The 20,962-nt window shown below is 51.5% G+C and overlaps 1 protein-coding gene across 2 annotated transcripts in view; it reads left to right on the forward strand.

Annotated features, from left to right (window-relative positions):
• The window catches only part of DSCAML1 (DS cell adhesion molecule like 1), a gene marked incomplete at its 3' end in the record, with an annotated part of 320,981 nt that overhangs the window by 275,992 nt on the left and 24,027 nt on the right, over positions 1-20,962 (forward strand). For both annotated transcript variants that reach the window (XM_081281245.1, XM_081281244.1), the window contains exons 12-19: positions 46-245; positions 727-823; positions 1,642-1,770; positions 8,287-8,454; positions 9,294-9,364; positions 14,126-14,366; positions 17,763-17,909; positions 20,412-20,567. In XM_081281245.1, the coding sequence (XP_081137371.1) occupies positions 46-245; positions 727-823; positions 1,642-1,770; positions 8,287-8,454; positions 9,294-9,364; positions 14,126-14,366; positions 17,763-17,909; positions 20,412-20,567 (1,209 nt within the window). The remainder of the gene's footprint in view (positions 1-45; positions 246-726; positions 824-1,641; positions 1,771-8,286; positions 8,455-9,293; positions 9,365-14,125; positions 14,367-17,762; positions 17,910-20,411; positions 20,568-20,962) is intronic.

Here is a 20,962-nt window from a genome sequence, read left to right on the forward strand (position 1 = left end):
GCTCCTGAGACCCTCACGGTGCATTGCACCTCTTTCCCTCCCCAGTCCCAGCCATGATCACCTCCCACCCCAACACCACCATCGCCATCAAGGGCCACTCCAAGGAGCTGAACTGCACCGCGCGTGGCGAGCGGCCAATCATCATCCGCTGGGAGAAAGGGGACACTGTCATTGACCCCGACAGAGTCATGCGCTATGCCATAGCCACCAAGGACAATGGCGATGAGGTTGTCTCCACATTGAAGGTGAGTGCCCAGCCCCAGCCCCAGGCCCCAAGGACCCTGACTCTCTGAGAGTGGGGAGCCCACCATGTCAAATCTGTATCCAAAGGAGGTAAATGGGGAGTCTGGGAAAGCTCAGGAGGTACACCAAAATGTACCTAGCCGTTCCCGCCCATTTCTAGTGCCACCCAGGAATCTCTACCTTGGATCTCACCACATCCCTTTCTAACAATCCCTCAGCCATCAGCTATGTGGGTTCTTCAGCCCTCCTTTCTGGAACCACGGGCTCCCCTTCCTCTCCTAGGACCCTTGACCTTTTCCTCCCTGCATGGACCCCTCCACACTCCCTATCTTGGAACATTCTGGGAAGAGAAGCCCTTGACAAAGCCCCTTCCAGAACAAGATATCCTTTGCTGAGACCCCTGGAGTGGCCCCCTTCAGTTGCTGGACTCTAAAAGGCTCTCCCCATTTCCTCCCTCTCCTGCCCCTGCGGGCCATCTCCCAGCTCAAGCCAGCTGACCGTGGGGACTCTGTGTTCTTCAGTTGCCACGCCATCAACTCGTACGGGGAGGACAGGGGCTTGATCCAGCTCACCGTGCAAGGTGCTTTCCCTGCCCACCTTCCTGACACATGTCTGCTCCCTAGGGGCCAGCAACCTGCAGCCAAGTCCACCTCAAAGAGCAGGGGGCAGCCAGGCATGGTGGCACACTCCTATAATCCCAGCAGCTCAGAAGGCTGAGGCAGGAGGATCGTGAGTTCAAAAGCCAAGCTCAGCAACTCAGTGAGGCCTTAAGCAAGTCGGCGAGACTCTATCTCAAAATAAAATATGGAAAGGGCTGGGGATGTGGCTCAGTGGTTAAGCCCCCTGGGTTCAATCCCTAGTACCAAGGAAAAAAGAAAAGCAGGGAGCGTCTCCAGCACCATGGTGGGGGATGACAGGAAATGGCCTTTGTGGGAAAGCTTCCTGCCCCTTCCCTCCAGCCCAAAGTAGGGAGATAGGACCTTTGCAGGCACCTCAGAAGCACCCACTTGCAGGGGCTGCAGCCCCTACAGAATCAATCAGTTCCTGGTTCCAGGAGGGGTTGGGGACCTGGTTCCTGGGAACGTGCCACTAGAGGAAGTGCAGGAAGGAAAATTCAAGTTAGAAAAGTTGGGAGCTCTGCATGGGGTGGGGGATGAGGGCAGCAGCCCTCAGCTCTGAGGAATCCCTGAAAAAGGGGTCTGCCCTTTCCCAGGCCAAGGCAAAGAGGCCTCAAGGCAGGAGACCAAACCTGGCTTCTCAGCCTCTGAGCCCAGCTGCTGGCCTCCCCCAGCTCCAGGGTCCCTGGTTAGACCACTAATGACATCACCCCCAAGCGGAGTATGGAGGCCAAGCTCCTGCTGCTATCCTCACTTCTGTCCCTTCCCTGCTGCACTCCAGAGCCCCCTGACCCCCCTGAGCTGGAGATCCGGGAAGTAAAGGCCCGGAGCATGAACCTGCGATGGACCCAGCGATTCGATGGGAACAGCATCATTACAGGCTTTGACATTGAATACAAGAACAAATCAGGTAGGTGCCCTGTCAGGGAGCGTGGCCTACCATGGCCCCATGTCACACACCCTGCCTCTACCCCTCTGGTGGGACAGCCCCTGGCAAGTTGCCACCTAAGGCAGATACACCAGCACCATCCAGTGCACAAGTACCTATGGTCTCTGAAGGGACGGACACTTATCAGTCTAGAAACCCCAGGCACAGACCACAGAACCCCCAGGCGATGGGGAAGTTGTCCCCAAGGAAACACTCTCAAGGGTGATCTAATTTAAAACAATTTAAAAGTACTAGGCCAAGGCTGTGGGCTGTGTCTTTGGGGCGTAAGGTTTGCCAGGTCACCTGGGTACTCCTGGTTTGGGGTGATGAGGGTGATTGGAGGTCAGAAAGCAGGACCTTCCTAAGAACGGGTCATGGGGATCTATAAGTCTCTGGAAATGCTTGGATCTAAGTTTCCTGCTCCCAGAACTCTTCCAGAACCCTTTATCAGGCCCAGCTGGCTCTATGGGGTACAGGGGGGCAGTCATTCCGCGTCTGGAGAAACTATGGTGAGTCCCACTGTCGGGAGGCAGGAAAGGCAAGGCAGTGCCTCAGAGGGCACCTGTGTGGCTTCAAGGTAGGAGAAAAAAGCCCTTCTCATTCTGGATCTTTGTATACATTTTTGAACTCAAAACAACTAGTCCATGTTAACTTCTCAAAATAATTTTAAAAGGGAACACAGGAAGAGTCTGTAGAGCCCATCCTCCCTTGTCCCCCACCCCGCCTGCCAACTCCCACTCATCTATTGGTTCTTAGCTTTGAGCTCAACCCCTCCCCCTCTGCTCCTCCCCCATGTGCCCTGCTGCCCACTCCCCCTCCACTGACCCCTCTAATGTGTGGGAAACTTTCCTGGGGCTCTGCTCAGCAGGGTGCACTGAGAACATCACACATCTGGGGAGAAATACAGAGGAGAGACAGCCGGGCAAGACCTATTCTCACATGTCTCTCCCTCTGGTCCCCCCAAGGAAGAGGAACTGCCATCGCCCACCCCAGAGCAAGGAGTGGCAGGAGGGACAGGCAGGGAGGGGGTGTGGAAAGCTCAGTGGCACACTCCCCCTCTCACAATGGCTTTGCACCGTTAAAGGAAAAACTCACAGGATACCAGGCCCTGCAAAGGCGGCTGGTCTTTTCCTCTACCTTGGAGCCCAGTCTGCTCCAGAACAGCCCACCCAGATGGGTGTCTGTCACATCCTGGCATTTAGGAGCAGGGGGCCGTGAGAACTGCAGCCTGTTGCCGTTGGATGCAGGCAGAGGCCACGGGCACGGCTCAGCTTCCCCATCTGCAGAGTGGAAGCAGAATGCCTCCTCACGAGGCTGCTTGGGAATTAAAGAGAAAGAGTGAGCCTTTAATAAATGTGAGTTCTTCTCTCCCTTCTAATTCAAATACCTCATGCGGCAATTTAGAGTCCTGTGGGACTTGCAGGCTGAAATATATGTCTGTCAGTCAGCCACATGTACCGAGTGCCAATATATTTTTTTTTTTTTTTTGCAGAATCATGCACCAGACATGTGGCAGGGAAAGAAAAAGAAATAGGAGAGAGAATATTGCCCTTGGAGCACATGATGAAGTTGAAGGGAGAACACACACTGCGCGCACACACACACACACACATGCACACACTTTCAGAACCATTACACAGCACTATTCCATCAAGCCAAACACACCACAACCATATTACGTGAAACCTGCAGAAGGTATCCAAGGGAACAGAAGGATGACTCAAAGGAAGGAGGGGGTGTGGGTGCGGGTGTGTGGCGCATCTGCGACTCCCCACACCTGTGGAAGGAGACTCATCTCCAGAACCAAAGCCTTGGCTTGACCAAGTGAGCTGTGTGACCTCCAGCAAGAGCTCAACATCTTCAGGCATCTCTTTATTTATAAAGCAGAGACAGGGACACTTCATTGGCATGATGGTTGTGAGGATGAGGGTGAGAGTGATATCCTATGTAGAAATGCCTGGCACGGAACCTGGCCCATCGGAACCTTCCCTGTGTTCTGGTTGTGTGCCTCCATCCCCCTCCCACTCTGCCTCCTGCCCCCCGACCACACCCATCCTGGATCCTGACCCCCTCTCTGCCCTCCCCGTGCTTTTGCTGGGTTTTCTGCTACGTTGCTCATTGTGCTAATTTTCCAAGGGAAATTACCAAGTCTGCCCTTTCTAAGCCATCCCACTCATGCTGACTTCTGCAGGCCCCAGGCAGCAGAGTAATAATACATGAATGCTGAATGATAAATAGCACCGTCCACACAAATCTATCAGATGGCGCTGTGCAGATTTAAAATGCAGACACTACATTTTGCCCCTATTTGCCAAGCAAGGAGCAGGGGTGTGTTGTCTGAGGACGGCCCTCCAAACCCAGAAGGCTGGCTTGGGGGCTCTTCTGGCCCTGGTTCCGGGAGCCAGCTTGGTGCGGCATGTCATTGTGTAGGAACTGGAGTGTGGCCGGTGCTGGGATGCTATGAGCTGCTGTTGTGACCCAGGGAACCTGTCTCTGGGCTGCAGAGAGATTGCCACGGGGGGCTCAGAACCATGATGCAAGGAGAAAATCAGAGATGCAGAATGGATTTGTTTCCTCAGCTCGGGCAGCTAAATGCTCCAGATGTGGCTTTCTTCCAAGATGCTCCCCCTCTACAGGGAATGTGTTTCCTGAAAATCCAGGCTCCAGGTCCCCTCTCAGCAAGCAGCCCACAGAGCAGAAGGCGCTGACATCTCCCCAGCCACATCCTTAGTTTTTAAGAAGAATATTTTGCATCATAAACCCTTTGATGAAGAAAGAGAGAGAGAACCCTTAATGAAATATGTTAATTTGGGAAAGCCAGGCTCATATGAAAGGGAATATTAAAAGAGACGATATTCACCAGAGCCAGCTCAGTACCCTGAGAGAGCTGGAGAGGAAAGAGAAGAAGATAGGGCCCCCAGTTCAGCTCTTCAGAGTCAGGGAGATGGCAGTGATCAAGTAAGGAAAATCAGCAAGAGCCCTCCAGATTTGACTCCGATGCTTAGCCTGGAAGGGTTGTGGGGAGAGAGTTGTTTTGTGCCAACATCAAAGAAGATTTGGGCCCACAAGGGCAATTCCACCTACAAACTACTGGTAAAAGCAGGAGAGGAGAAAAGGAGCTGCTCCTCAGCTCCCCCCACCTCCCTGTGATTGGCAGCTGAGTAAGGCAAAAGGCAAGGGGTGTCCAGTGTGACCACAACATGCAGAGGAACTCCACGTTCAAAATGAAGGACAAGGGGCTGGGGCTGTGGCTCAGCAGTAGAGCGCGTGCCTCACATATGTGAAGCACTGGGTTCTATCCTCAGGACCACATAAAAATAAATAAACAAAATAAAGGTATGTGTCCATCTACTATATATATATATATATATATATATATATATATATATATATATATATTTAATGTAAAGAACAAAAAATGTAACTGATTTAAACCAACAACAGGTGTGAAGTGCCTAGCACTTGCAAGGATAGGACCAACACTTTAGACCTGGTTCCTGCCTTCAGGGAGCTCAGCTTGTCCTTGGGCAGTGGCCACAGGAACAGTGAGTCCTGGGAAGAGAATACTGTGAACAAAGAGGGTTTAAATTCTGTAAAGTTCAGAGAAGAAGAGTGATGAGGTCGGAAGGGGCGCATGAGCCACTTGATGCAGAGCTTCCAAAATGTCACAGAATGTGGCTTCATCCTAACAGCAAGGGGAAAAGACTGAAGGGTTTCATGTGAGGGGCGGGCATTGTCAGCTTGGGTTTTGAGAGGACTTCTCTCAGCACCAGGGTGGAGTGCTTGCCCTGGGAGTGGAGCTCCGCCATGTTTGCAGAATGAATGATGGCTGCAGTGTCCAAAACAGATGGACGGGAAGGGAGCATAGAGTGGACGCTGGGAGGCTGGCAAGGAGGCCATTTCCCTGATCCACATGAGGGAGGATGTGACTTGGCCACATCTCAAGAGGGATGAGTTGGATAGAGCGTGTTCGAGAGTTACATGAGACACAAAGGTCATTGGGCATGGTAGCAAGGAAGAGAGAGGGAAGAGTCAAGAATAACACCTCCCTATGGCATGCAGGACAGACCGTGGCACCATCCCAAGCCAGGAAAGAGATGGGCTGACCAGATATACGGTCAAGAGCTATGTCCTGGATATGTTGAGTTTGAGGTGCCTTTGAAGCCTCTAAGGGGTCAAGTTAAATAGTGGGCTATAAGAGGCTAGAGTTCAAAGGAGAAGCCCGGGGATGGACAGTGGTCAGGGAGCTATAGAAGCATGGGTGGGAAATGTGACAGACACCAGGGAAGAGGTGAGCATGGAACCTGGAAGAACCCTCACCAGCCATGACAGAGGAGGCGCAGCTGCCAAGGGACAGAGGAAAACTGACCCACAATAGGTCAAAAACCAGAGAGCTTTATTAGGAAACCAAGGGAAGACTGTTTCAAGATAAAGGGAGACACACAAGTGACAGCTGAGAGGCCAAATGGGAAGTGGGGTTTGGTGACACAGAGGTCACCTATGCCCCTTGGAGATACAGCATTGACGTAATAGGAGGGTGTGAGGTGTAAACGGCGAACGTTTAAATCGTCCATCCCCCGTCCCTCTGCTGCCTGGTAAATGTTACTGCCTCTTCTCCTCAGCCCCCATGAGTCTCCTCCCTCCGCCCGCACTCATCAAAAATGAATGCACTGACTTCTGATCACTCTCGCACTCCTCTAAACACGGGCAAATCAAATGTGATTTGTGAGCTGGCACCAGCTCCCAGGATGCCACAGAGAGAAATGAGCACCTGCCTCCACATTGCTAGTCCGTATCATCCCGAACCAAAGAGGTGCCCGCAGCAGGTAGGAGACTGCATATTTGCAATTCTGGCTTAACCTGTCAGCCACAGAGTGACTCTCTGGGTGGCTGGGGTGTTTTTAAAAGACAAGAAGAAAATAATTTGTTTTCAAGCATCAGCAGCCTGCCATTTTGTTCCTTTGGCTCATGCAACCAAAGAATTAAATGCAAAACTACAGATGGGAGCTGGGCCTGTGCCCTTCACAGATGTCAAGCCTGTGCAGCTGAGAGCCGTGTTTCAAAAAGCATCAAGACCTCGGTTAACCAGAATTGGTGGTGGGGGCGGATATTACTCTCCTATTTTATCAGCGTTCAAAAATTTCTTTTTGAAAATATCTGTCTAGGGCTGGGGATGTGGCTCGAGCGGTAACGCACTAACCTGGCATGCGCAGGGCACTGGGTTCGATCCTCAGCACCACATAAAAATAAAATAAACATGTTGTGTCCGCCGAAAACTGAAAAATAAATATTAAAAAAAAACTCTCTCTCTCTCTCTCTCTCTCTCTCTCTCTCTCTCTCTCTCTCTCTCTCTCTCTCTCCCCCTCTCTCTCTTTAAAAAAAAAATCTGTCTAGAAGATGCTAGCTTCCTTCACTGGGTTAGGAATTAAACTACAGTGAACACAATTTAATCTTTTCTATTGAGAATTTTTCAGGGTACTACACTGTGGATTTAAAAGGTGTAGAAAATTAGACTAAATAGTGACATCCAGACATGCCCTGGGAACATATTTAAGCCCTACTATCAACTTTTTTCCTTGTGCTTTATTTTTTTATTCTTTTTTTTTTCTTTTCTTTTCTTTCCTTTTGAAAATCAAGTGCCAAAAGAGGCATCTGGTTAAGAATTTTGAGCTGGGAAGGCCCTAGCTGAGCCATCACGGTGACTGTAGCCCCTTCTCGTTTTCCCCTGGAATCCCCTGGTAGGTGTGTAGCAAGCGTATATTGAATGAATGACTGGGATTCCTCTGGAGATGCAGGATGTTTACAGTCACGGGATCCCTGAGTGGCACTTATCTGGTATTTTCCACGTTCTACAGTTTTGCTAAACATTAGCCCTGGAATGGACTGCCAGTCCCCTTGGATGAATCATGAACATGTTAATCCCTTTATTAGTCCCTGATCTGAAAGACTCAGTGATCTTTCCTTTATCGCTGGTGCAGGAAAGAGGGTGAGGTTGGGGCTGGGGATTTCTGTTTTATCGCCTCCAACCCTGACATATAACACTCAAGACTGTAGCCTCACAAACACACAAGGAAGCACACAAAGAGAAGCAGGAAGGGGAACAGGACATGGTTTCCTCCTCTGCACAAGGCAGTCGAGAGGATGGGATGTCTCTCAGGTGAAACTGAGAGGCCCAGGAAGAAAAGCTCTGGGCAATCAGATTCTCAAGGATCAGAGCAAATGGTGATCTTGGCAAGGACCTTGAGAAACATCTTGTCAGACCCTGTCTGAAGTTTAGCTCACGAGCTGGCCAGTTCCAGAAGAGAGTCTGGCTTCTCCTGATATGGAGCCTCCTGGGACAGACTCCTTCTACTCCCTGGGGAGTTAAGGCCTGTGTCCCCCTCTGCAGTCCATGTGAGCCAGAATCCAAGCTGAGACTGGGATGGGCTGATGCTTGAGGCTGGGGAGGGGTCCTGAAGTTTGCCTGGCAGTGCTTGGAAATGGGTGTCTTCTCCACAGATTCCTGGGACTTCAAGCAGTCGACGCGCAATATCTCCCCCACCATCAATCAGGCCAACATCGTGGACCTGCACCCAGCGTCCGTGTACAGCATTCGCATGTACTCCTTCAACAAGATCGGCCGCAGCGAGCCAAGCAAGGAGCTCACCGTCAGCACCGAGGAGGCTGGTGAGCACCTTATCCTGCCTCCCCTGACCATGGCTTTGGGGACCAGGGACACCAGGGGCCCCCACCAACCTTGTCCATTGGCAGTGGGCATGTGGTAGGAAGAAGGGAAAATAGAAGCTAGGCGTGGTGGTATACACCTGTAATCCCAGCTACTCAGGAGGCTGAGGCAGTAGGATCACAAGTTCAAAGACAGCTTGGGCAACTTAGGGAGACCCTGTCTCATAATAAAAAATAAAAAGAGCTAGGGATTGGCTGGGGTTGTGGCTCCATGGTAGAGCTAGTGGTAGACTAGCATATTCGAGGTCCTGGGTGCAATCCCCAGTTACAGAAAGAAAGAAAAAAATGGTGGAGAGAGATCCCAGCCTTATCCCTTGGAATAATTGGTGTCTTGTTTTATCTGTTTCATTTTCCGGGTGCGGCTCTAGATGCTGCTTTGGGGAGCTGTCCATGGTTCTGTCCCCACTCCCCTGGCCCCAGTCTATGTGGAAAAGACAGATGTTCTGCACCTGCAGAGGATGCAGGGGTCCTAGTCCCCTAGATCATTTTCTGTGGCCTTTGTCATGCAGTTTTAATAAAAAATTAAACAAGATCTCTCTTGCTATATATTCTTTCATTTGTTATTGTGAAACAAAATAATGCAGAAAAGCTCATAAAACATATATGTGCACTGTGACAAATGACCATAAAGTAAAACAGCATCACCAGTACTAGTAGCATGAGGAGCTCGTGGGCCTCTCCTTCCTCCCAATGCTCCTCCAGCTCAGGAGGGTGCGAGTAAGGGCACAGGACCCTCCTCTGCCAAGACTAGACTCATAACTTTGCTTTGTCTGCACCCCCAGCTCCTGATGGGCCCCCCATGGATGTCACCTTGCAGCCAGTGACCTCACAGAGCATCCAAGTGACCTGGAAGGTGAGTGAAACACCATCTTGTCTCTTGACTGCTTGATCCAGGACTGAAACCCCAGCAGGCTTGCTAGTCTCTAGTTTCATATAATGTCCACGCCTTTTTTTGGTTTTTTTTTTTTCCACTAAACCCAGTGAATTTGGGGGGAGCAGGAAGGTATCTTTAGGACCTAGGAGGGTAAAGAGCAGGTCCCCCCACCAAACCCCACTCCCACCACTCCTGGCTATCTGGTGGAGAGCTGTACCTGGAGTGAGGTGAAGAACTCAGCAAAGCCAGGGAGGTGGGGAAAGAGTTTCCCCCCATGCTGGCCCATCCTCAAACCCCATGTGTGGAAAAGGGGTAGCAATTGGATGTGATTTGGTACCAAGTTTCCCCTCTATAACAACAGGATGACTAACTGCCCTCCCTCTGTGGCTAGGGAAGTGGCAGGGAGAAGACACCAGTGTGTGCTGCAGCCATTTCTAAGGGGCTGAGACCTGTAAGATCTAGGGCTGGCTGAAACATCTGTCACTCAAGGAAACCTTAGAAGAGGCTCCACAGCTGGGCAGGGACAAAGGAAGAATCAAATGTGCTTCCCTGGGCAGCTCTGGCCCTATCACATATTTCTGCATGTGCACAGATAGGTCAGCAACCCCATGGCTTCCCGGTCCATTGTGTCTTCCAGTCCCCAAGTACTTGCTCTTACACAGAATTGCCTGCCACTGTGGGGTGACCAGAGGAAGTATTTTCATCCCCATCCATCAGAGGAGGCCATGGGCTCAGATGCGAGGTGACTTGCCTGTGGCTGTTCTAGTAGAGACAGTTATAGTACATACACACACGTAGTTTGGAACCCCCACCCCATCTCCCCACTGTAGCCCACCACAGAGAGTTCTGGAACAGAGAGCCTTTCTTAGTGCCCATCTTTGCTCTTCTTAAAGCAGTCCCATCTCAACAGTGGGCCTTGGAGGTAATCTCATCTTCTTGGGGGTAGGGGGCAGTAGTCCAAGGTCACTGACTGACTTTAACTACTGATAGGAAAATCCAGGTATAGTAGTCCTTCTTTTCAGGAGGGTAGGCTTGGGAGTGGGAGAGTCAGAAGGGCCTAGTGACTCTCCCCTAAAAAGACAAGGCATACACACATGGTGCTTGCATACATGGGTGCAAAGCAGCAGCAGCAACAGGCTTGTTCCCTCCCCCGCTAGAGGAGTGGCCAGGAGGACAATGCATAGGGAAGAACTGGGTCATTGGACATTCCTGAGGACCCCGGGAAATCCCTGGAGCCATGGTTCCCCTCCAGATTCAGATCTGGGCTTCAGGGCTTTTCCTAGAAACAGAGGTGAAGCACGGAATCCAGTGCCCCAGTCTCCTCTGCATCCTGGCTCTGGGCCCACCTCTTGGGAAGGCGCTGAGAGAGCTGAGATGTGGAGGTGGGGAACAAATAGCTACGTAAAACACTGAGACATTTGGCTATAACGCTCTGACCCGAAGGTCGATAAAAATTTAGAATCAGATTTATTTCTCCAAAGTCTCATAATGAAAAATAAAATTGATTAGAAAGTTAGAACTTCAGAATGAACCAGCTGGTCAATAAATTTTGGGACTGACTTCTCAGGGAATTTTTTTTTAACACCAAGAAACAGATTAATGAAAAATAAAGATTCACTTGAAAGATAAGTCACTTCATTTTAAGACTCTTTCCACGAGATGGATCACCCCTGCTTTATGACATAAATTTGCAATCAGCTCTATTGATTTCTTAATGTTTCAGAGAAATATTGTTAAGATTGATTTAAATCCTGAGTGTCATGTTTAGGAGGCAGGGATATAGGGAAGAAGAAAGAGAAAGAGGGACAAAGGAGGAGAAAGAGAATAAGGGGGAGGGAGGGAGGAAGGATCTGCGGAGATCTGTATAAATGTGTGTGTGTGTGTGTGTGTGTGTGTGTGTCCGTGAGCACACATTCGTCAGGGTTGCCTGAATGCCTGTCCAAGGTCTCTGTAGGTCTTTGCTGATGAGGTTGTGTGTATAGTTGTACATGGTGGCACAGATAGCCCTGGGTAGGTAGGCCTCTGTGTCATTGTATAGTGATGTTGATAATCTCAAATGTGTGTTAGTATGGATATGCATACTGCAATATGAGAGTGTGTTAGTGTGAAGACAAGGGTGTAGGGCTCTTCAAGATGCGATTGTGCCTCTAATATGTGTGTGTGCGCGCGCACAGGCATAACCTGAGCAGCTATAAGACCCAAATGCAAAAATGTACCCAATTACAGACTAGCACGCAGGATTGCCCAAGTGCAGAGAAACCTTCTTCAGGCAAAACAGAAAGTCAAGTCAATTAAACACACACACACACACACACACACACACACACACACACACCTATTTAGTGAGTTCAAAACAATTATGTTAAATTAAAAACGTCATTTTATTGTGTTAACAATGAGGCTAAAAATGCAGTTCATTTAAAACATTCATCAAATTAAAAAAAACAGTAGGGCAGTTTTACTAACTTAATTGTTTTTGATCTATTTTTTAGTACAATAAAAGGTAGGGTTTGGGGGACTGGAGTTGTAGCTCAGCAGTAGAGTACTTATCTAGCATGTGTGAAGCACTGGGTTTGATTCTCAGCACCACATATAAATAAACGAAATAAAGGTCTATCAACAACTAAACAACGTTTTTTAAAAAGGTGGGGTTTCAAATTAACTTCATTGTCTTGAAAACCCTGATTCAAGCTGTTTTTGTATGTACTGGGGTGGCTGTTCTGTCTCAATTTATAGGTGGGCAGGCTCGGTTGTGAAGGGATCCAGTTCTGGATTCAGTGCGTCCAGCTGTGACTAGGTGTGTGGACTGGGATGCAGGCACATCTGTAGCTGTGTGTTCCTGGCTCTGGACACGAGTAGATACGCTGGCATGTGCGTGCATGGGTGGCCATGTGTGAGACTGTCATGTGTCAGTGAGGACCTATGTCAAGTTTTCCCTCAGGGTGTCTGTGTTTCCGTTGTGTGCAGCTGAGGCTGTGTAAGGACCTTAGCTGGGGAAGGCCGTGCTGCTGGGCGTTCTCTGGGGCCGGCCCTCAGATCAGCCCTTCATTCCCACCAGTCCCCGCAGAGCTCCGTGTCCACACCACTCTGCCCCTCCATCTCGGGGCTGCCCTCCGGCCGTGGTCCTCATTGCATAGCAGCCCCTGGCTGGCGTGTCTAGGGCAGTCCTGCCTTAGTGTCCCTAGAGGGCCTAGGTCAAGCACCCTTTGGAGGCTTTTTTTTTTTAGTCAAATGCATATGAAATTTACAGCTTCCTGTCGGAGAGAGCAGCTCAGCAACAGGCAGCACAGTGCATTTAGAACTTGTTCATCACCCCACTGAACCTCTGTGTCCATGAACTCCCCTTGTCCGCTCCTCCCAGCCTCTGGAAACCTCTATTCTATTCTCCATCTCTACAAACACGCCTCTTCTAAATACCTCTGTAGCTTCCTTTGTGTCTCTCTTATTTCCCTGGGCGTCCAGTTCCACCCCTGTTGTAACAGGTGAGAATTCCATTCCTTTCGTGGGTAATTTCCCCCAGCATGGACACAGTACGTCTTGTTCATCTATCCCTGTACCAGTGGACCCCTGGGTTGTCCCACCTTTCAGCTACTGAGAATGATGCTGCTGTGAAGCTGGGTGTGCAAGCTCTTGTTGGAGCCCCTACCTTCAGTTCTTTTGAATCTACCAGGATTGCACAGTCATATGGTAGCTCTGTGCTTCAACTTTAGAGGAACTGCCAAACTCTCTTAACAGTGGCTACGCCATCTGACATCCCCACTAGCAATTACAAGGTTCCAATGTCTCCACCTCCTCTCCAATGCTTTAAAAAATTATTTTTATTTTTTTACAATGGTCATCCTAGTAGGAGAGAACTGGGATCTCAGGACTTTCTATTTTTTCTTTTTCATTTCTTTTCATTTTGGCAGTACTTAAAATTGAATCCAGGACCTTACACATGCTAGGCAAGTGCTACCACTGAGCCACATCCCCAGAACTTTTTTAGTTTTATTTTGACATAGGATCTCACTCAGTTGCTCAGACTGGCCTTGGACTTGTGATTCTCCTGCCTCAGCCTCCCAAATAGCTGGGATTATTGGCAAGCATCACCATTTTCTTCTATTCAAATTCATTGCTTACCTCCCTTCCCCTACAGCTCTGATTCTCCCAGGCCCTGATCCATGCCAAATGATATCCCTATTCATTCATTCATTCATTCAATAAATCCACATTGGGGACTTCTCTGTGCTAGGCCCCTCAACACTGAGATACAACAGTAAACAAAGCAGTCACACTCCTCATCCTCGGGCAGTAATGTGCCACTGGGGCAGACAGTCAAACACATAAGAGCTACAGAATGTCAGGTGTGCCATGGAGGAAAATAAACCAGGGAAGAAAAATCAGGCGTGCTGGACAGAGGCTGGGAGCACTCCAGCTAAGGAACTAAGGACACCTCAGGCAGAAGGAGTCACTTGGGGGGGGGGGGGGGGAACCAGTGTGCAGATATTCAAGGGTGTTCCCTCCAGAGATGGGAGCGAGGCTGATGTGAGCAGCAAAGGGGCCAGAACGCTGCGGCATAGAACCAAGGGTCTGAGAGGCCCGGGCTCAGGTCACAGAGGGCCACGGAGGACCAGGGCTTTCACTCTGAGACAGACAGGAGCCTTAAAGGGCGGGGCACAGAGGAACATGACCTGACTGGTCTTACGAGTGTCATCTCAGAGATCGCTGTGTCTTCGTCCCTGACCCTGCCCATGCTCACAGGCACCCAAGAAGGAGCTGCAGAATGGCGTCATCCGGGGCTACCAGATCGGCTACAGAGAGAACAGCCCTGGCAGCAACGGGCAGTACAGCATCGTGGAGATGAAGGCCACAGGCGACAGCGAGGTCTACACCCTAGACAACCTCAAGAAGTTCGCCCAATATGGGGTGGTGGTCCAGGCCTTCAACCGGGCCGGCACGGGGCCCTCTTCCAGCGAGATCAACGCCACCACCCTGGAGGATGGTGAGGGCAGGAGCGTGGGGGGGTGAGATCCCGGCCCAGGCCCAGCCAGGGCTGCCAGTGAGAGGACCCACCTTGGACCCGTGGGTGACACAGGCTCCCCCATCTCCTCTGGCTCATCAGCCCCTGAAAGGACACTCCAGCGCAGCAGCCTCGGTCCAGCTTCCAGCAGGGAGTGGGCAGGCCCCTCTTCCTCCCTGCTGATGCCCGCCCTCGGCCTACCTGTGCACCTACCAGCCTATGGAGGCTTGTCTCTGCATCTGTCTTTCCATCCCCATGTTTCCCTCTTTCTTTCCAGTGCCCTGGCTCCTCTCTCTGACCAAGCTCTTCCCTCCACATCCTGGGTCCTGTTTCTCCTTCTCAATAACTTTTTTGGGAAAGGGCAAAGCCAAGTCACCATTGTCTTCTAGGCTGGAATCTGTTCCCATCTGGTTTGTTTGTTTGTTTATTGTTTTAGGTAGTTTTTTCGTTTTGTTTTTTGTTTGTCTGGTGGATTTTTTTTATTTTATTATTTTATTTTTTGTTACTGAGGATTGAACTCAGAGGTACTTAACCACTGAGCCACATCCCCAGCCCTTTTTTGTATTTTATTTAGAGACAGGGTCTCATTGAGTTGCTTAGGGCCTCACTAAGTTGCTGAGGCTGCCTTTGAACTCGCAATCCTCCTGCCTCAGCCTCCCAAGCTGCTGGGATTACAGGTGTGTGCCACCACGCCCAGCTGTTCTCATCTGTTTTGAGCAAGGGAAATGTAACAATAGAATTAAGAAATCCTACTGTTCACGTGGCAGAGGATTTAGAGCTCAGTTTTTAAAACATAATTCTCTGATGGCTACACAGAATCCACTGATTAGCAAATTAAGAGACCTCATTGCTCCAGGGAAAGAGGATTGGGAGGTAGCCAGAACATGCCCTCTGTCTAAGCACAAAGAGGGCACCTGCAGGTCCCTAAGCCTGCACCAGGTCAAACAGGAGATGTGGCCTTGATGCCCCAGAGAGGGGACCAGATGAACTCAGGCCCCAAAGAGCAGAATAAAGAAACAGAGTGTTTTCCTAAGCTTTCTTCTCAATGCCCCCAACCAAAACTAGGGTTGGGGAGTAAACCCATCGTGGAGTCCCAGCCTGCCCATCTGCCCCTGGTGCAGGGAGGAGACCAACTCCTGCCCCATGGCCCAGCAGAATAGACGCACTCCAGCATTAGAGAGCTGTTCCTGTGCCCTCTCCTACCTCATCCTCTGTAAATACAGCCCTCTTGGCGGGAGGAAGCACGAGGTCAGAGACACCTGGAGTGTGTAGGCTCATACCAGCATTTATTATCTGGGCTACAAGTTGGAATTATCTGGGAGCTTTCAAGACACTGATGCCCAGGCTTCATCCCCAGAGAGTCTCATCTCGTTGCTCTGGAGAACAAGTTGGCTTTGAGACCTGTCCAACCTCAGCAGTCCCAGGGCACTGGGCACCTGAGAAGAAAGGAGACCACAAAGGAGAGGAAAGACACACAGAAGAGAAGTGCAGAGAGACCACGGGAGGAAAGTCATGCTGGGGCCAGCCCCTCAGGCCTTCCACCTCCAGGTGCTGCCCCAGGCCTGGCCACACTAGCTTGTCATCTCTTGGTCCCAGTAGCATTCATCCAAGCAGCACCTTACAGTGGTTCCCAAGCCTCACCTCCATGAGAATGCCCTGGAGGTCTGGTGAACAGATGGCTGGACCCACCCCTGCCAGAGGCCCCTGCAGCAGGTCTGAGGAGGCACCTGTAACTGGCATTTCTAGTAAGTTTCCTCAGAGCTCTGCTGTTGCTGGGCCATGCAGCACCTGTGAGAACCACAGCTGGGTCACTATCCACCAAGGGCCATCAGAGCCTGCAGAGTCTAAGTGCTTTGCCCAGGTGACCTAGGCAGTGAACAACAGCCCCACTCAAATCCAGGCCTGACCCCGAGTCCGCACTTTTTCTGCTTCACCCTGTCCCCAAGCAAGGCTGGGAGCAGAAACAAGTGATTTGGGTACAACATGCTCCAGGAAGTTTTGTCCAGGGGACCATGCCCCAAGCCCAGGCCAGCCACCCAACCTAACTAAGCCCTGGAACCCTCATGGGGCCAGGTCACCGTCTCTGCCCAGCACCACGTCCCTGACCCCAGAGACCCCTGGAGTTTCCAACAGGGAGGGATCAGCTCGACTGCAGAGTCCTTTTCAAAACAGAGAGGAGAGGGGGGGAAGAAAGTTTCCAGCAGGATTTGCTCAGCAGTTTTTCATACTTAATTAAGGCCCTCGTTAGCCTGTCAGATCCTGATCGTTTCCTGGCAATATTAGCACTCCTCCTGGGGTATTCAAGGGCCCCTGCCTTAGCAAGAGTGTCTTTTCCATAATTATATTACCTTCATTTTGTTCGAACGGGCGATCTGTATTAGTTTATTACACTGGGTCCCTAATTACATGGTGCTTATATTTTTACACCTAAGTAATATGAAACAATAATCATTCTCAAAGAGGATCGTTAGGATGATGTATTATCATTTAAATGCTCATAAAAATTAGAGTTGCCTCTTGTGGGGCAACGGGATCTAATTACCTTCCCTCCAGCCTGGGCCTCCTTTCTCCCATTCACACCAGAGCAGCCTCGTCTTCCCCTTTGTCCCCGGCTCCTAGAAGCCGGCAGAAAGTGCCACCCACGTTCTCCTTAGCCAAGGTGGGCCTTGAGGCCCAGTGCACCCACCATCTGCCATCCAGAAAGGGCAAGTGGCACCAGGCCAACCCAGGGCTGGGAACGTAGGTTACACAAAGACGGAGGGTTAAGGGCAGGGGGCCACCCGAGCTGGTCTCAGAGAATGGTGCCCATCTTTCCAAGCATGATGGCAGTTTTCTTGTGCAGGGTCAGGGCAAAGGGGTAAAGGTCCCAGAGGTCTTTGGGAACTCTTCTTCCTGGCACCAAGGTTATTTAAGACCCCTTTCCCTTCTTTGCCTCCCCTTCAATTGGCACAAGGACACTGAGTCCCTAGGCCAGGCTATGGCTGGACAGTGGACACAGAGGGGCCAGCAGCTATCAGATGACTAAATGACAAATACCTCTGGGGCCATCTCAGTGGTCTTCCAGACTCTGTCCCCTGGCCGTGGTGATCCACTGGTAAATTACCAGGGATTCTGTCCAGAATTCAGCACCTTCACCAGGATTTAGCCAAAGCCAGGAGCATGTTGACCTAGGAGCAAGGAGCCACATCCATAAAGATGTCTGACTACTCCAATCTCCAGCAAAAACTGAGTTCTCAGACTGGTCTTCCTGCTCATGAGTGATGAGGTCCCTCCACTTATCTAATTGGATGCTCCTTTGATCTGGCAGCAGGATCTGGCCTGGGACATGTATGTCACGCCCTGACTGACTGGATCCTTGCTTCTCCCCACCCTGCGCAGTGCCCAGCCAGCCCCCGGAGAATGTCCGGGCCCTGTCCATCACCTCTGACGTGGCTGTCATCTCCTGGTCAGAGCCCCCACGCAGCACCCTCAACGGTGTCCTCAAAGGCTATCGGGTCATCTTCTGGTCACTCTATGTTGATGGAGGTAAGTCTGATGGGACTGAGGCTGGGTCTCAGGACAGTAGGCACAAGTGCCAGGCTGCGGCATGTCAAGTGGAAGTACAGCCTCCCTCTGCACCACAAGTGGAGGCCACAGGGGGATCTTGGTTATGGATCCAGGAGATAGTACTAGAGAGGCTTGGGGCCACTGGCACATGTCCACATTATTCTGGGGCCAGAGCCAGGGGCAGGGTGGTGGGTGGTGGTACCCATGGTCACCTCTGGGTGGGGAAGACGCCCTGCCACTCCTAGACAATGGTGTGTGGGATGTTTAGAGCATGAGAAGGGCACATTTGCTTTTTTTTAAAAAATAAATATTTTTTAGTTGTAGATGGACAAATACCTTTTTTATTATTATTATTTTTAAGTGATGCTGAGAATCGAACCCAGTGCCTCATGCATGCAAGGCAAGCTCTCTACCACTGAGCCACAACCCTAGCCCAATTTGCTTTTCTTGATATTAGGCCTTTATGGCCACATCAGCAAGGGTCACCCACCGCAAGGAGCAAGTGTCACGCTCAAATGGGGCAACTGAAGAATTTTATGAAGGGCTCCTTTTAGTGGAGTGGGGAGGAAGTGGGCAGGGGGCTAGCATTCATAGGAAGCCATTGCCACCTTAGACCCAAAGAGGTGAGAGATGCAGCAGGGTTACCAGAACCCAGGGGAGCCTCCCCCAGCCAAACCCAGCCGGAGCCAGGCAGCCAGCCAGCCCCGTGTGTGGCCTATACAGGGAGCCATCTAGGCCCCCCAAAGTGCAGGATGGCAGGCACTATGGAGCGAGGGGAGGAGTGGCAGGTGGGGAAAACCCTGACGATGGCCCAGCCACCGAGGTAGCTCCCTTCCCCCGGGGTGCACTGTGCCAACGGGTTTGTGTAGCCCACACAGACACACCAGCCTGCTACCTGCTGGTACAGACAAAACCTCTCAGGGATCAGGAAGTTCCTAGTCCACGCAAGCCAGAGGCCAGTATCCTAACTATGTTCTACAGGCCTTGCCCACGTGACAGCACGAGGCCTGGAAGGTGCTGAGCCTTCTGCCTCCTGGCTCCCTGTGTCCTGCTTTCCTTTTCCAGAGGACTTGGGAATCCAGCTCATGGCCATCCGCCCAGGGTTACCACCATCCCCTTCCCCACCTGGATGCTACTCTGCCCAGACTACCACCAGCAGGAAGCGACCTCCCCCTTCGCTTGTCTCCTATGAAAGCTCAGAGGCCTCTGGCCCAGGCGTTGGTCCCTAAGTTCTGGGCTGAGAGACGCCAGGCTGCACTGCTCAGAATGTGCCCCTACCACATTCCTGTTTGGGCTGAGCCATGTAAGGGGTGGATGCTCATTTTCCAGAACTTGCTCCCTTTTGTCTAAGGTGGCAGCCTTCCCCAGCACAGCCCTTAAGGCATTGACCTCGTTAAGGTCCAGGACCACCTGGACTATTGGCCACGCTGCCTACTTCCTGAGTCTTTCTCTGGCCATGGTCCAAGACTGGCTACTCTGCCTCCTGTGACCAAGCCTCTGAGGTCCCTCCTGCAATGACTAGGGTCCCCTCATGCTGGGCATGGCATTCTCATCCTCTGGGCCCTGGCAGATGACTGCTCTCCCCTGCCCAGGCTTTCTGCCTCGCGGCTTTGCCGGCATCAGTCGCCAGATAGTGCTAAGAGTTGGTTTGCAGTTGCTCATCTCCTGAAGGCCTGTCCTAGCCAGTGTCTGTGCCTGTCTTTAAGAAAACCCAATAGTAGCAGTGAGGGGCTCAGGAGCCCACCTCCCTTCCTCAGCTATGACCCTGGCCCTCCCATGGGACCCTGTCCCTATGCCCTTCTTTAGAGTCTCTGAGAAGTTCCTTGGCAGAGTCAGGATGAAGGGGCCTCACTGAGCCTGACAAATGACCCAGCCCTTCCTGGTGAGGCTGTCAGCCCCCCAGGCTGCCCAGGTTTTCTGTGCAGGCTTTTTGCAAGGAAGGGCTGGCTGTGTGTCCTCGATGGTGGGGAGAAAGCAGGTGGGTCACATAGCCCCTTACTCTGAGTGACCAGAGTGTTGGCCCAGGAGCAATCAGAGGCCAAGGAGGCAACCTCGGCTGTCATCCTTCATCTGCAGGTTGACACGCTGTGTAGGGAAAACTGAGAGCCCAACAAGGGTCTGGGTCAACAAAGAGGAAATGGGTGTGAGGTGGGGTGGCAAGATATGCCAGGCCTCTGGGTGCAAGAAGGGACACACTTCAGGAAGAGATGGAGGGATAGAGGGATTCTAAATGGTGAAAATTAAGTTGAAGTTGGCAAGGTCATCTGGAGCGTGGGGCCAGGCCATTCTATGTGGTTCACCCTGATTGTCCACTGAGGCAGAGACATGACCTGCAGGCAGTGACCCAAATATGCTCCCAGGTACTCTGAGGTAGTTCTGGCCCCCACAGAGGTAGTTCTGGCCCCACGTTGACAGAGGGGCTGCAGCAAGGACCTTGGCAGGGCAGGGCTGCCCACGCTCAGAGGCCCCTTGTCCCCACAGAGTGGGGTGAGATGCAGAACATCACCACGACGCGGGAACGGGTGGAGCTACGAGGCATGGAGAAGTTCACCAATTACAGCGTCCAGGTGCTGGCCTATACACAGGCTGGGGACGGTGTGCGCAGCAGCGTGCTCTACATCCAGACCAAGGAAGACGGTGAGTCCAGGCCTGGAGCTGCCCACAGCTCACCCAGGCTGCACCCCAGGGGCAAGGTAAGAGCAGGGCGCCAGCCTTCCTCCTGTCCCTTAGAGCCATTGCAGGGTGGCTTGGAGGACTTGGGTCCTGCTTTGAGAGGACATCACTGACCATAGATCATGTCTTCTCCATGGACGATCCATGAACATCCAAGTCCCCCAACCCACCCTCTGAAGCACCGAGTTACCCTCCAGATAAACCTTCCCCCTCATACCCCCATCCCTAAGGACATTCTTTTTGTGGCATCTGCTCCCCTTCGAGGTGTAGCCTGGTTTCCTCTAAATATGAAGTGGAGGGTGGCGCAGGGGTTAGGAGCACCACCCAGCACACCCTGAGCTGGAGACCCAGCCATCACC

The sequence above is a fragment of the Spermophilus citellus genome, assembly GCF_964194105.1.
Source record: "Spermophilus citellus genome assembly, chromosome: 2".
Lineage (NCBI taxonomy): Eukaryota > Metazoa > Chordata > Mammalia > Rodentia > Sciuridae > Spermophilus > Spermophilus citellus.